We start from the raw sequence: 13638 nt of genomic DNA, 5'->3' as shown, positions 1-13638 counted from the left end.
GAGCGCAGGGCTAGAGCAAGAAAAAGCGGCGGAGCGCGGCGAACCAGTTTAGACCAGTTGAGGAACCTGATTTGTCCTGTTTACGATAAACTGGGTCTAAATCTGGTGTGTCTAATGGTTTCCCCCCCACCCCCCCGCGCGCGGCAGCGCGCACCTCCCCGCCAGCTCCCCTGCTCTGAGAGAGATTTTTAGCAATACCATGTTTGTCTGCTCTCAGACGAGAGAGGCCGTGTGGGAGGGCGAGGATGGGAGCACGGGCTGGTTCCCCGCCACCATCGTCGCCCATATTGGCCGACCAATAGCGAGCCCGACCGGCTGCTGATGCACTTCGACGACGGCATGGAGATCATTGCTTCATCAGACACGCTGCCCGACGACATTGTGCGCCGCCGCCTGTCCGGCCCGAGGCAGAGGATGGCGGCTGCACGCTGCCGCTTCCGCAGCCAGGGCGGCCGCGGCGGCGGAGCTAGCGCGAGGGGCTGAGGGCGCCCTAAACCGGGTCTATACCTGGTATGTCCCAGGCCGACCCCTGTTTAGATCCAGTTTATCGTAAACAGGACGAATCTGGTTCGTGTTCAGCCGTGGTCTAAACTGGGTCTAAACATGGTCTAAACTGGTTCGTGGTTCGCCGTGCACCCTCATCCAAAAGCAGGCGCGCGAGCGCGCCCAGGGGCGCCGCAGGCGCCCCAAGCGGCGCGGACGCAGGCGGCGGACAGCAGGTGTTTAGAGGTCCGCTGGGTGCGCTTCTTACCTCCCCGGCCCTGGATGTGAGGTTAGCGTCTGAATTCGGACGCCTGTGCTACCCTTCACACAGGCTACACACGGTGTACTAGCACGGCGCATCCTGCGCCGTGCCCCAGGCGCATCCTGCGCCGTGCCCCATGAATTGTCGATACTCCAGCATCACACCCTCTGTGCCACAATCGTGTCACGTGGACGTCCCTTAGTCGGCGCGTCTTGTCTGTCGCGATGTCCTAGACGTCGTGCCTTTCTGGTCCTTTACAATCCTTCAGCCAGCCACCCTCCGGCTCTGAGCCTCCGCGCTCAAACGGTTAGTGGTTACCGGACTGCACTCCAAGTACCAAGACCAGCTCCGATGTCTTGTACGATGAGGCTTGCAAACGCGGTCGGCGAGCTACCTAGGCCCTGGACAGGACTGCAGCACGCTGCACGGCGGGAAGCCGCTAGCAACTTCCTTCCCGTGAAATCCCCGTGTGCGGACGTCAAAGGACGGCCGCGAAAGTACACAGCGCAGCAAAACCTGTGTGGTGGCGGCGTGCCGTCCGTCCTCCCATCCCCGTCCCTCCCTGACGGAGCAGGAGAGAGGACGACGAGGATCGAGGTCGAGGGTGGGAAGACCGCGAAGGGCATGAAGGTCGCTGCGAGAATTGGCGAGAGACTGCGAGGAGAGATAGGAAGAGGCAGACGCGAGACGCCCACCCAAAGGGTGGTGGGCGACGGCTAGCACCACACTCCTCTGACTCCTCAAAATCTACTTCTGTCCTGTGTGGTGTGCTGTCCTCCCATCCCTCCCTGGCTGGGCTTGGAGCACTCCAGGAGTGCAGTTGGCAGCCTCACATCCAGCCAGAAAGAGAACGACTGGAGAACGAAATTCTCGATCGCCTCGAGAACGATGACTTCCCCACATGGTGCATGGACTTCCCTCGGCTCGGTTCCGACTCTCTCTGGCTTCGGCTAGAGTTGACAAGCTGCCGAGCCTAAGCCACTAGGTGTGCTAGATTTCTGGTTGGCTCCTAAAACTCTCTCTCTCTCTGCTCTCTCACATCCTACTCATCCAGCACGCAGCAGGCCGGCGGGACCGGCCGGGAGCTATGTATGAAGCGCACAGCCGCTGTTTTCTTTCTTTACCCAAGTGTTGACTTCTTCTACTAGCAGCCACTCACACACACTCTACCGTACGATTTCTTTGTCCTGGCCCCGCGCGAACAACATACGAGGCTGATCCGGCCGTGACCCCAGCACAGCTTTGGCTTCGACGGGCGCCTCCCAGGGTGCCCCGGGCGACCGACTCGAGCGGCATGCGGCTTCGGACAGGCCTCGGCCCGGCTCCTGGCGGGTCGCTGAAGCGTCTCGGTCGCTCTCTCTCGGTTGCGCGGTTGCGCGGTTGACGCTTTTTTGGCGCTCACGGCGGGCGGCGAGGCTGGCCTTGAGGTCGCAGCGAGCCGTCCAGACGTCTCACGGTGGCGTCACGCATATCACTCGTGGCGTCGGTTGCCTTGGAGGCGGCGGAGACGTCCAGCGGCGGCGCATTTTGATGGGCACGCCCGGCAGCGCTGCGGGCGAGCGTGCCGCAGGCTGAAGACCTCCCTTGGCGCGGCGCGAGCGGCGCGCACCGCTGCACGAGGGCGCGCGGCGCTGCCGCCGCGATCAGTCGTCACGGCCTGCGCCCGGGCCGGCCGCGCGGGTGGCGTGGCAGCGACCACAGCACATGGTTCGGGGCTTCGGGCGGGCTTCTCGGTATCTTCGGTTCCGCTGCACCGGCGCGTGCGTCCGACCCAGTGAGTCCTGCCGGTGAAGTGTGTGGTGTCTAGCCGCACGATGCTGCAGGCAACGTCGCGTGGTGTGCTTGTGCGTCGGTAGTCGTCGCAACTCGCACTGTGTCTGCACTGTGTCCGTCTCGCAGCGCGCGCTCTCCCAGTGTCGAGCGAGTCGTGGTGTGCGCGAGTCGTGGTGTGAGTAAGACCCAGCCGGCGTCTCACCCACGCGCGCCTTTTTCCTCCTCTCTCGCTTGCGGCAACGAGAGTAACCATCTCTTGCGTCCCACGCTCAAAATGTCCGGGGGGACACACAGACACACAAGCGCGGCGCGCGCGCTCTTGATCGTCGTCGATCAGTCGTGCGCTCGCCCATGTGTGAACGCGCGCAAGCACATAAGAATTCTTAACCAGTTATACGACACCCTACGACACAACACCGCCACTCCGGATGAAACGAAAGTCAAAGTCGAGAGAGCTCCGGTGGCATTTGAAGACCTTGCGCGTCTTCTCGATCAACGCGAACGTCTGCTCGCTCGCGCTGCTGGCCAGCTGCGCGAACGTGCGCCCGTACTCGCGTGTGCGGCGCGCGAACCTGAAGATGGTGATCAACGGCAGGTTCTTGCGCCCAAGCGAGGCCAGCACGTTCGTGTACAGGTGGTTGGGGTTGCAGTCGTTGTTGGCGCGAAAGTGGATGGCCGACTTGCCCCAGGAGTTCTCGATGCCAACACCGGCCAGCTCGGGGTGGCCCCTGACGCACATGAGGAGAATGTGGCCTCGCGCGCGGAAGGCCTCCTGCAGCGCCGTGGTCTCATGCGCAAAGTCCCAGCAATCGCTGAGCACCTGGGGGCTATCACCTGCGCGCGTGGCGCATCGCACCGACCAACCCTTCTGAACGGGCCCCTTCTTGACCTCCGCCTCGACCTCCTCCAGGTAGTAGAGCACCGCGACGCACTGGTTGGCGACGCGCCGCCGCTGGTACTCCGACTCGAGCTCTGGCGCGACGGACGGCGCCCCCTCCTCCGGCGCCGGCCTGGCGAGGACCTCGTCGCAGCGGCCCCTCTGCAGGAGAAACGTGAGCAGCTGGATGTGGTGCTGGCGCCACACTCGCCGATCCGCCTCCGCGTCCATGTGCGCGGCGATCGACTCGATCACGCGCTCGGTGGCGCGACGAGGCTGCCTGGCGACGGATAGCGCACCACACACCTCTCCTTAAAATCCCTGTGTGGTGGCGGCGTGCCGTCCTCCCATCCCTCCCTTGGGTTGTCTGTTTTCTTTCTTTCTTTCTGTGCTGCCTGCGACGGATAGAGCCGCCCCACGGGTGCCCAAGCCACCTTGTGTGCTTGCGCGCGTCAGCCCGCCGGTCCCCTCGCCCCTCGCGGATGTCCTCCATGTCCATGTCCATGTCCATGTCCATGTTCATGTCCATGTCCATGTGTGTGTGGGGGGGGGGGGGGTTGGAATACGGCGGTGATACACCCCTTGACAGCACACAGCGCCTCACGGCGTGGGCACTCGAGGTGGCCCAGGGGGAGCATTCTCCCGCCCTCGCAGGACTAGGGGCCGCGCCGGCTACTCGCTCGTCGTTTGCGGAGGCAGGACGTCAGGTGCGTCCACCTGCCACGCCTCCGCCCCACCAGCACCACACTCATGTGTCATGAATGCAGCCGCCAGCCCCATCCGCGCTCGGTAACGTCCTCTGATATCTCTGCCCCTTCCCCCCGCTCTTTAAATAAATAAATACAAACGGACACCTCTACTACGCTCCGGCCTCCCCGCTGCGGCGCTCTTCCGACAACTTCCGTCCGGCAACACAACTACTGAAAACAAATAAAACGCTAAACGGGCATGCGCGCGGCTCCCCGCGGTGGCCGGTGGCGGTGCGCGCTGGGCCCCTGGGGCCATCGATTTTTTTCGTTTTACGGTCTCTTGGGACTCGCACTCGGCGGCGGCGGCGGCGGCGGCGGCGGGGGGGGGGGTCGCTGCGTCGCGCTCTCCGGAGACTCTCCGCCGACCCGCGACCGCCGTCCGCGGGCGGCGTCGCGCGGGGTCCGGGGCGCGCTCGGGGCCGTCGCGCGCGCGGTGTGCTGGCCGGCGGCGGCGCGGAATCGGGCTTCCTCACACTCAGACAAAAGATAATAACCCTTTGAGTTGATAACGTAGCTCAAAAAAGTGTAGAAACACACGCGGACACGCTCGCGCGGCCGGCGGCCCGGCGCGGCCAGCCGGGAGCCGCGAAAGTTATAACAGAACCGCTCCCCTCCGGCGCGCCCGGGCGCCCTTAGAAGACGACGGTGTCGAGCATGGTGCCGAGGCAGTGGACGATGTTTGCGCTCATCAGCTTGACGACGGACTCCTCGATTCGCCGCTTGGCGTCCACCTTTCCGACGGTGGCGACGACGAGCTGCTCGGCGGAGAGCTCGATCTCCTGCTTGACGGCCTTCTCGTACGCGGCGGAGAGCTCGGTCAGCTCGGTGACGCACTTGCGGTTCTCCTCCGAGTGCTTCTCGTAGTCGGAGACGCGCAGGCCGTCGGTCCAGTTCTTCTTGTGCAGGTTCATCAGCATCTGCTGCTCGAGCTCGTTCTTGCGGTACGAGAGGGCGATCGAGTAGTAGTGCCGGTTGAGCCCGTGGATGAGCGCCTGGATGGACGGCTTGTGCAGGTGTCCGATGTTGGACGTCGTCTGCCGCGGCTCCTGCCCCAGCATGATGAGCTGCGGGTTGATGGAGCGGAAGCAGTCGATCACGACCTTGCCCTTGACGGACTGGATCGGGTCCACCACCACCGCGACCGCGCGCTGGTTGAGCGCCTCGAAGCTCTGCTGCGTGTTGATGTCGACGCCCGACAGCCAGCACCCGAAGCCCGGGTGCGAGTGGTACCACCCCACGACCATCTCGGGCCGGCCCGTCTGCTTGAGCATGTCGAGCATCTTGGTCTGGAAGACCGGGTCGACCGCCTCGACGCTCACGCCGGTGCCGCTCTGCGGCATCGCAAACACGTCCACACACTTGACCGTGTAGTCGTCCACAAACTCGCCCAGCATCAGCCCCATCACCTCCATCGGCACGCCCGCGCGCCTGCGCCGGCCGCCGCGCGCACGGGTGAGCGGCGAGGGAGGGAGCGCCGGCGGCGCACGTGGGCGGGAGGGCGCGGAATCGGGGCGGCGCACCCGTGCTTGAGCATCTTGAGCAGCGCCATCGATGAGATGTAGACCATCTCGGCGGTGTCGACGACGGGAGCCTCGGGCGCGCCCGCGCCGCCCGCCGCCGCCTGCGTCTGGAACAGGCGCTGGATCCGGTCCATCGCGACGCCGCGGCTGCGAGTGCGCGCGCCTAGGAGCGGGGCGAGAGGAGGGGTGGCGAGGCGGGCTCGCACAGCGGGCAGGGGTGTCGGGGCTGGCAGTGGCTGGCAGCGCCGTCTCGAGGGCGCGCGTTTTCTTTTTCCATTTACTTCTCTTTTTATTTCTTTTTGATTTCGCTTATAAATAGGACCGCCGCAAGCGGCGTGGTGTGGAGCGGTTGTGCATCCCTCCGGGGGCCCCTCTGCGCCGGGGAGGCGTTGTTGGAGGCTAGGACGCAAGCGTCCGTCGCCCTTTTCAAACTCGGGGCCCACTCCGCTACGCTCCGACCTCTGGGGGGGCGCGGGGGCCCCCGGAGGCACCGTGCGCCGCGCCGCAGTGCGGAAACGGGGCCCCGGCGCTCAGAGTCGCTCAGACAGAGCACCCGACTTCCCGATCTAACCCGGTCTAACAGAGCACAGAGGGTAGATTTGGAGAGATCTCGAGGAGTACATACAGATAGACACCCTCCAATCATCAGTAACCTCCAACCTGATCGGTCGTACTGACCGTCTCCGACAGATCACTCCAGACAGACAGCAGACAGGCCGACGTCTGCACGCGGCCGGCCGGGCGAGAGGCTTGACACGATCCGACCCTGCGACCCTGACGCTGCTGCTCTAGCTATCAGACATGCACTGCTGACTGCTGCCACAATGTGCGACCTGTGCTGGCCCACTTGGCGGCCTTCCCCACCTCCGCTCCGCAGCTATGGCTGCTCTGGAAGAGCTCTGGCCAGAGCAGCCAGAGCTGCTTCCCGCGGAGGCGCTCTCGTGAGCATCGCCCGTGTCGAAGGGCATTCATGCAGCGGCGGCCGCGGACGCCACCGCGGCGTCTCGAGCCGGCTCGACAGCAGCAGCGGCGGCAGCGGCGGGTGGCGGCCGGCAGCAGCGCGGGCGCAGCCGGCAGCGGCCGCAGCAGGGAGAGAAGGGAAGCAGCAGCCACCGGACAATCATGAGGGAGCATCCCCAGCTCGCGAGGGCAACACCTGTCGGGAGCGCGCAGCTCGAGAGGTGCTTCTTTTTTGACCGCGCAAGACAAACAAAGGGTGGCTAAGGGCTCTGCCCGCAAGCAAGGCGCCCGCGTCGCCGACGCGGTACCATTGACTAATCCCGGAATACACACCCACACGACCAAATAGCAAAAATCCGAATACCGTGCAAAAACCACGGAACGTCGGACGAAGAACTAAGTTTGGCTAACTCCATAACTAACATGGGCGATCCGGCGCTTCCTTCGATTGGACGGACGAAATGAGGGTGAACTGCTGACAGGGTTTGCGATGTTTAGCAATACCAAACAAATCTAACACTCACTTGTTCATTCAGCGGAGTGGGCCCCGAGTTTGAAAAAGGCGACGGACGCTTGCGTCCTAGCCTCCAACAACGCCTCCCCGGCGCAGAGGGGCCCCCGGAGGGATGCTCAACCCGTCTGAACCACAGCGTGTCCCGACTCGACTGCCGGCGTCCCAGTCCGGGGGTGTTTCTCTTCTTATCCGTTACCATGTAGAGCAACGCCGAGGGCGGGCCCTTTCGGGCTCGGGCCGCCCTCTCGCCCGCACCTCTGCGGGGCTCGCACGTGGTAGCGGCGGTCTGCTCACGACAGTGAGTGGGCTCTTCACGCTATCCACTGCGCCGCGGCTACGCCGCGCCCTATCCAAGCCCAGGGCTTGGTTCGCCGATAACCGCATCTCGCTCTGCGCATCTCTGAGGCTACCCGCGCGCCGACTGCTACGCGCGCAGCGAGAGGCGCACCCCATCAGGGACAGGATTGAGGCCCCTGTACGAGCTCGGCAACGCCGCCGTCGTTGCCCTCCCGAGCCCTCAACACCGTGCTGCACATAGCGCAACCCGTTCTGCGCACATACCGCAGGGAGGAGTTTTCACTCAACCATCCGAGTTTCTCCTTCCTGCAGGGCGAGAGACATCGGCCTCTCTACTTCCAGGAGAACATCTACGCCACACGCTATCCCGACGGTCCACAACCCACACTGCAGTCGATCCAGCCCTCGCACTCCCCACTGGAGATCTAGCGAGGCCCCCCAGGCTGGGACAGGATTGGAGCCCCTGTGCTGCGTCTGTGGTGATATGTGGGGGACACTTTCTCCTCCCTATTCATGTCAGTGACTCGACTGCGTCGAGGGGGGGGACGTCTGAACCACAGCGTGTCCCGACTCGACTGCCGGCGTCCCAGTCCGGGGGTGTTTCTCTTCTTAACCGTTACCATGTAGAGCAACGCCGAGGGCGGGCCCTTTCGGGCTCGGGCCGCCCTCTCGCCCGCACCTCTGCGGGGCTCGCACGCAACCGCCCCACGCCACGCCGCTTGCGGCGCTCCTATTCCCAGCTGGCACCATTTTTTTTAATCTTTTCAACGCCTCCTTCCCCCGGGGCGCACCACCTTAGGCATGGCCCTCGACCCCAAGAAGCCTTTGACCAAGCCGCGTGCCGCCTCCACCACCTTAGGCATGGCCATCGACCCCAAGAAGCCTTTGACCAAGCCGCCGGACCATGCGTACGTGCGCATGGAGCGCGAGCGGCAGAAGGCTCGCGGCGTGACGGCGCTGCCGCCCAGCGAGTGGGCAGACCAGACCCTCCACTACGACCTCGTGCCAAACGACAAGGTCATCGAGAGGATGGCTTGGGCGGGCGCCGACTCGACTCTGCCCGACGCTCTCGTGGGGCTGCCCAGCTCTCTCCGCGGCATCTTCTGGATCGACCAGTTCCTTCAGAGTTCCATCGGCAAGACCGCAGCCTTCACCGGCCCGGACAATGGGCTCTTCACGGGCCAAGGCAAAAACAAGCTGTGGTCGTGGCGGTGGAACACGCAGTCGACCGAGACGCTCGCCGCCTTTGGCGACTGGCCCGCGGAGTGGGTTTCGCACGAGAAGCAGGCGACGCTGCCCGACGGGCGGCCAAACCCGCTCGGCACGCTCAGGTACGTCCCCAACGGCGGCGGCAGGCGCGGCCACTGGACGTTCGGGAAGTACATGGCGTCTGGCATCTACGGCGCCTGCTGCTGCGTGGACCCGCTGCTCAAGTGCTGCTGCTTCCCCGACACGTTCATCGGCTACACCTCGGTCAACGTCACGTGGGGCCTGCGCATGAACTCTGACTTTCGCTTCAACGTGCGCGACGAGATCAAGGACGAGAAGCTCAACCCCGAGGGGCTCGAGATGATCCTCGACATGGCAGCGGGCGACAAGTTCGTCAACACCGCGCCCCTCTTCGAGATGCGGATGCAGTGGCGCCCCTATGGGTGGGTCCGAACAACCCACACCATCGAGGGCGCGGGCAAGGACCTCTCGGCGGAGCAGTGGGCCGAGCTGAAAGGGGTGCTGCCGCCGCCCTTCTACTACGGCCTCAAGAATGGGGGCGTGTGGGGCGCGACGCAGTACCCCGTGATCCAGATCGTCGACGAGAATGGCGACAAGACGCCCTACTACGCCGAGTACCTCGAGTGGGCCCGCCGCGTCAACCCGCAGGGCCAGTACATGGGCACCTTCAACCCGGATGCGACGGGGCCCAAGTGCTGCGAGAGGTGCGTCGGCGGAATAATGACGCCGATCATGTCGTGCATGCTGGACTGCGTCTCGGGCGGGCCGGTCTGCCCCTGCACGCCCTGCGTCACCTGGGCGGGCTGCTGCCCCTGCTGCTGCGCCGACTGGTCGCCGTGCTGCGAGGCCATCGGCGAGTACGGCGCGTGCCCCTGCACCTGCCTGTCAAGGCTGCCGATGACCAAGTCGAACGTCATGCCCGACCCCGAGTTTGAGACGCTGCCAGCGGTGGAGCACCCGCTGCAGCGCGGTTTTGTCAGGCTGCAAAACATGCACCGCGATTGACACGTGTGACAGGCGTGCGTGTGCCTGTCCGCAACGCGGTACTGTCTAGCCCTAGATACGTGTCTACTGAGCTGACTGCGATCTGTGTGTCCGAGGCCGGCGCCCCCGCCACTTCGCCCGCGGGGGCGCGCGGCCAGCCCGGCCGCGCAGCCGCGCGCCGCGGGGGGCGGCGTGCCGCGCCCTCCTCTGACCTCTCCCGCCGCCCCCGCGGCAGCGGCGCAGCGGGGGGGGGGGGCGCCTGCGAGAGAGAGCAGAGAGCGCGCGCACGGCGGGCTCCCGCGCGCCGCCCCCCGTTCGTTTATTTTGCATTCGTGGATTAATTAAGCAAAGCAGAGTCGAGCAGAGAGACACACCAGACCTCGGTTTTTACTCGATAGCGGTCACGCCATAGCTCGCGCATAGGAGCAGGAGGCTAGGCAGAGGCCGCATCGCGTTCGCTGAGCTGTAACAAGTTTGATCCAAAACAAGAACACAAGTTTGGCTCTACTAATATAGCGCGCGGATAAAGCGCGCGCGCCGCGGTGGCGGCGAAATATAATATTATCTCAGAGGAATATAGTGTGAATGCCCGGGAACAGCCCCTCCTGGCCCGAGTGCGGGGCGCGAGGGACAAATAAATTCAAAGGGCATGAAAGTCGTCGAGCTGCTTGATCAGGCCAGTAAAGATGGCCCGCGAGGCAGCCTTCGTGAGTAGGTCGGCGAGCATCACGACGCCGGGGAGGTGTTCGACAGAGATAACGCCACGGCTGACGAGATCGCGAAGAAACTCGGCGGCGCGCAAGATGTGCTTGGTCTTCTTGAAGGCAACGGGATCGAAGGCCATGCCGACGGCGGACTTGCTGTCGCAGTTGATGACGCTGGCGCCGTCGATGGAAAATCCAAGGTCGATCAGTAGCTCACGGATGAAAATCACCTCCTTGGCGGCTAGCATGGCGCCGAAGAACTCTAAGCGCGCGCGCCGCGGTGGCGGCGAAATATAATATTATCTCAGAGGAATATAGTGTGAATGCCCGGGAACAGTTTTTCCCTGCCATAGGGTTTCTGATGCCCCCGGGCGGTTTCCCACGACGGTTTCCCATCGCCGAAAACCCACGGGTCGGTCGGTGTCTGCGGCGCGCTCTGTTTTTTCTCGGATCTGTTTTCGGGGACACCCGCCTCGATTTCCCGTGGGATCTGCCGTGGGTCTGGTTTCTGCGGTGTGAATACATCTCCCGCTTCGGCCTAATGTATCTTGTATGAGCTCATTCCGACCAATGAACAGGTGTTCCCCGTTTCGATTTTTTTTCAAACGGAACATCTCTCTGGTTTCTGGTTTCTGCTCCGATTGGTCGCACATGTGCGACTGGTGATGAGTGTTGCAAGCTGAGGTTGTCAACGCCGGGTGCGGGTAAATCTCGGCACGGATCGGCACGTGTGGTAGCGTGCGATGAGGCCTTGCCAGCTCCTGGTGGTGCCCTCAAGATCGCCGCGCGCATTGGCCGCTCCGCCGACGTTGTGATAGAGCTTATTTCTGTCTCCAACAGAGTAGATCCAAACACACTATTGATAGGTGATAGGTACTTAAAACACTCGCACAACGCCCGCCTTTCACAGCTCAGCCTTTCAGGGCTTGGGCATGACAAGCAACGGCCCCGCCGGTCGGCGTCCGATGCATGAGGCAGCCACGGCGTTTCCGCTCGGGATCGCGGCAGCCTGGCGGACCCGACCGCATCGCAGGCCTCCCTCCCGTGAGCCACAAAAGTGCGTGGCAGCGCGGCGCGTCGCCAACCTCGCTTTCGGAGCAAAAACCAGAAACCATAATGCCGGTGGGCTCATCTATCGCGCGATATTTCGATAAAACCCCTGCTATATCGAAAACCCAGAAACCAGAAACCAGACCACCGCGTCCCCCCCAAGGGTTCCTCCCACCCAGAACATGCTGCTGTCTTAGTACTCCCGTTCGACCCATTCGGAATCCGATGAGTTAATGAAGGGGTCATTCCGCCGGAATGACCCCTCCCGGGAGAGATCGTTCACACCTCGAAAAACCAGAACCCAGAGCGTCTGGACCGATATTCCCATGGCCGGATGTTTTCTGTGGGATGTGGCGAAAAAGCAGAATACAGAGCTCCTCCTCCTAGAAGTCAGACGTTTTCTTGAGAGGAGGCAGGAGCTGATATGCCCGAGGCCGAGAGCGGGGCGAGCGCGGGGCGGGGGGGGGGGGGGGTGGAGGCCGTGGTATCTCAGTATGTTATATCCTATGATATAACATAATGGTGTCTGGTTTGTCCATGCCTCTTATTTTGATATATATTTGATTTTGAGCGGTTTTTACTACGATTTCTAGATCGATCCTTGGCGCCGCGCGGTGCCGCTCCACACACCGCACACACCAGCCGGCGCACACACTCGGGCGCGTGAGCGTCCCGACGCGCTGTACCACGCACACGAGGAGCCTGCGCACCGCGGCTGTACTGCATGCACAGAGAGGGAGCGCAGCGCCCGGCAGCGGGGAGCCTAGGCGAGCGCGGCGGCCATGCGGCATCAGCGGAAGCGGTCGAGCGAGCTGCTGTGGATGTGGTTGTCGTACTTTTGCTCCATGCCCGCGTCGCCCCTGCTCGGCGCGCCGCCGGCCCGCGCGCCAAAGAGCGGCCTGCCGCTCGGGTCGCGCGCGCCGCCGCCGCCGGCGCCGCTCCCCAGCGCGGGGAAGGCGCCAAGGCCCGAGGGCGGCGCCTGCTGCGGCGCCTGGGCGGTCGGGTTGGCCCACGAGACGGAGAGGATGAGGTGGTCGTACCCGTGGCCGTCGAGCGTCGCGATGGCCTGGGCGGCGTCCTCGCGGTTGTAAAAGTTGATGAAGGCGAACCCGCGCGACTGGTGCGTCTCCTTGTCCTTCGCGAGGTAGATGCGCTGGATGCCCCCGAAGCGGCGGAAGAGCTCGCGCAGGTCCGAGTCCTTGACGTCCTCGGAGAGATTCGAGACGCGGACGGTGCACGAGTCGTCGCGCTGCGCGAGCTCCGCGTTGCGCGAGCCGTCCGCGTTGCGCAAGCTCGGCGGCACGTATCCGCCGCGCCCGCCGCCCTCGGCCAGCGCGGCGAGGCCGCCGCCGCCCGGCCCGCCGTGGTCGTGGTGCCCCATCCGGTTGGCAACGTCGTTGACGGCGTCGCCGCGGTTCTTTGGCCGCCACGCCTCAAAGGTGCCCGCGTTCATCTTCTCGAAGGCGCGCTCCGCAGACTCGTTCCGCTCCTCCGCCACCACCTGCTTTGGCTTCATGTCGAGCAGCTGCTCGTTCACGTCGAGCGTCACCCACTCGCTGACGTGGCCGCGCCCGTGGTACCCTGCGGGCTTGTGCTTCTCCGCCCCAAACTTGTTCCACTTGCGCCGCTCCAGCACCGCCTTTGGGATCTTGACCGTCGTCTTGGTCACCTTGACCGTCCGCTCCGTCTTGATCTTTTGGCCCATGTCGTTGGTCCGGACGGTCGTGATGGTCTTGACGCCGTTGACGTCGACGTCGGTCTCGAACCTGAGCCGCGGCGCCAGGCGGGTCAGGCGGCGGCCGCGACGGGCCAGCGCGCCGCGTCCACGCAGCGGCGGCGCAGGGAGAGAGGCAGGCGGCGCGCAGAGAGGGCGCACCGGGGAGGCAGGTCAAAGTTCGCGTCGCCCTGGGCCTCGTCGTCCCCCCAGCCCGGCGCCATTCGCTCGGTTGTGGGCGGGGGTGAGATCGGCGGTGGCGGAGCGCCGGGACTCGAGGCAGCTATGGGACACACATAAAGAAATCAAAGCGCTCTGTTTTCTTTTCTCCCATCCCTCCCTTGGGTTGTCTGTTTTCTTTCTTTCTTTTATTTGTTTTCTTTCTTTCTGCTGGGAAGAGGTTCCTCGTTTCCGCGCCCCCGATTTCACCGCGCCCGTCGTGCCTGGCCGCCCCGTGCTTCATCCTCTTCATCTCTCCGTAGACCAGCTCCACACTACAACCTCGCCCTCTTGCCCCCCTC

The 13638-nt window shown here is 64.1% G+C and overlaps 3 protein-coding genes across 3 annotated transcripts; 1 reads left to right on the top strand and 2 right to left on the bottom strand.

Annotated features, from left to right (window-relative positions):
* Positions 1 to 4776: 4776 nt before the first annotated feature.
* On the bottom strand, positions 4777 to 5798 carry EMIHUDRAFT_73918 (hypothetical protein; the record flags this gene model as incomplete). The annotated part of the gene is made up of 2 exons (XM_005777712.1): positions 4777 to 5572; positions 5665 to 5798. The coding sequence occupies 2 exons, from the start codon at positions 5796 to 5798 to the stop codon at positions 4777 to 4779; spliced, it is 930 nt and encodes a 309-aa protein (XP_005777769.1).
* Positions 5799 to 8226: 2428 nt separating this feature from the next.
* On the top strand, positions 8227 to 9994 carry EMIHUDRAFT_443689 (hypothetical protein). The gene has a single exon (XM_005777711.1). It carries the CDS (start codon positions 8237 to 8239, stop codon positions 9668 to 9670), a length of 1434 nt encoding a protein of 477 aa, XP_005777768.1. The 5' UTR covers positions 8227 to 8236; the 3' UTR covers positions 9671 to 9994.
* Positions 9995 to 11989: 1995 nt separating this feature from the next.
* Positions 11990 to 13400, bottom strand: EMIHUDRAFT_443688 (hypothetical protein). Its single transcript, XM_005777710.1, has 2 exons — positions 13280 to 13400; positions 11990 to 13169 (listed from the first exon to the last, which is right to left on the bottom strand). Exons 1-2 carry the CDS (start codon positions 13339 to 13341, stop codon positions 12194 to 12196), a joined length of 1038 nt encoding a protein of 345 aa, XP_005777767.1. The 5' UTR covers positions 13342 to 13400; the 3' UTR covers positions 11990 to 12193.
* Positions 13401 to 13638: the final 238 nt, after the last annotated feature.

Source organism: Emiliania huxleyi (genome assembly GCF_000372725.1).
Source record: "Emiliania huxleyi CCMP1516 unplaced genomic scaffold EMIHUscaffold_258, whole genome shotgun sequence".
Classification (NCBI taxonomy): Eukaryota; Haptophyta; order Isochrysidales; family Noelaerhabdaceae; genus Emiliania; species Emiliania huxleyi.
The sequence above is the reverse complement of the archived record's forward strand: the minus strand, read 5'-3'. Positions and strand labels throughout refer to the sequence as shown.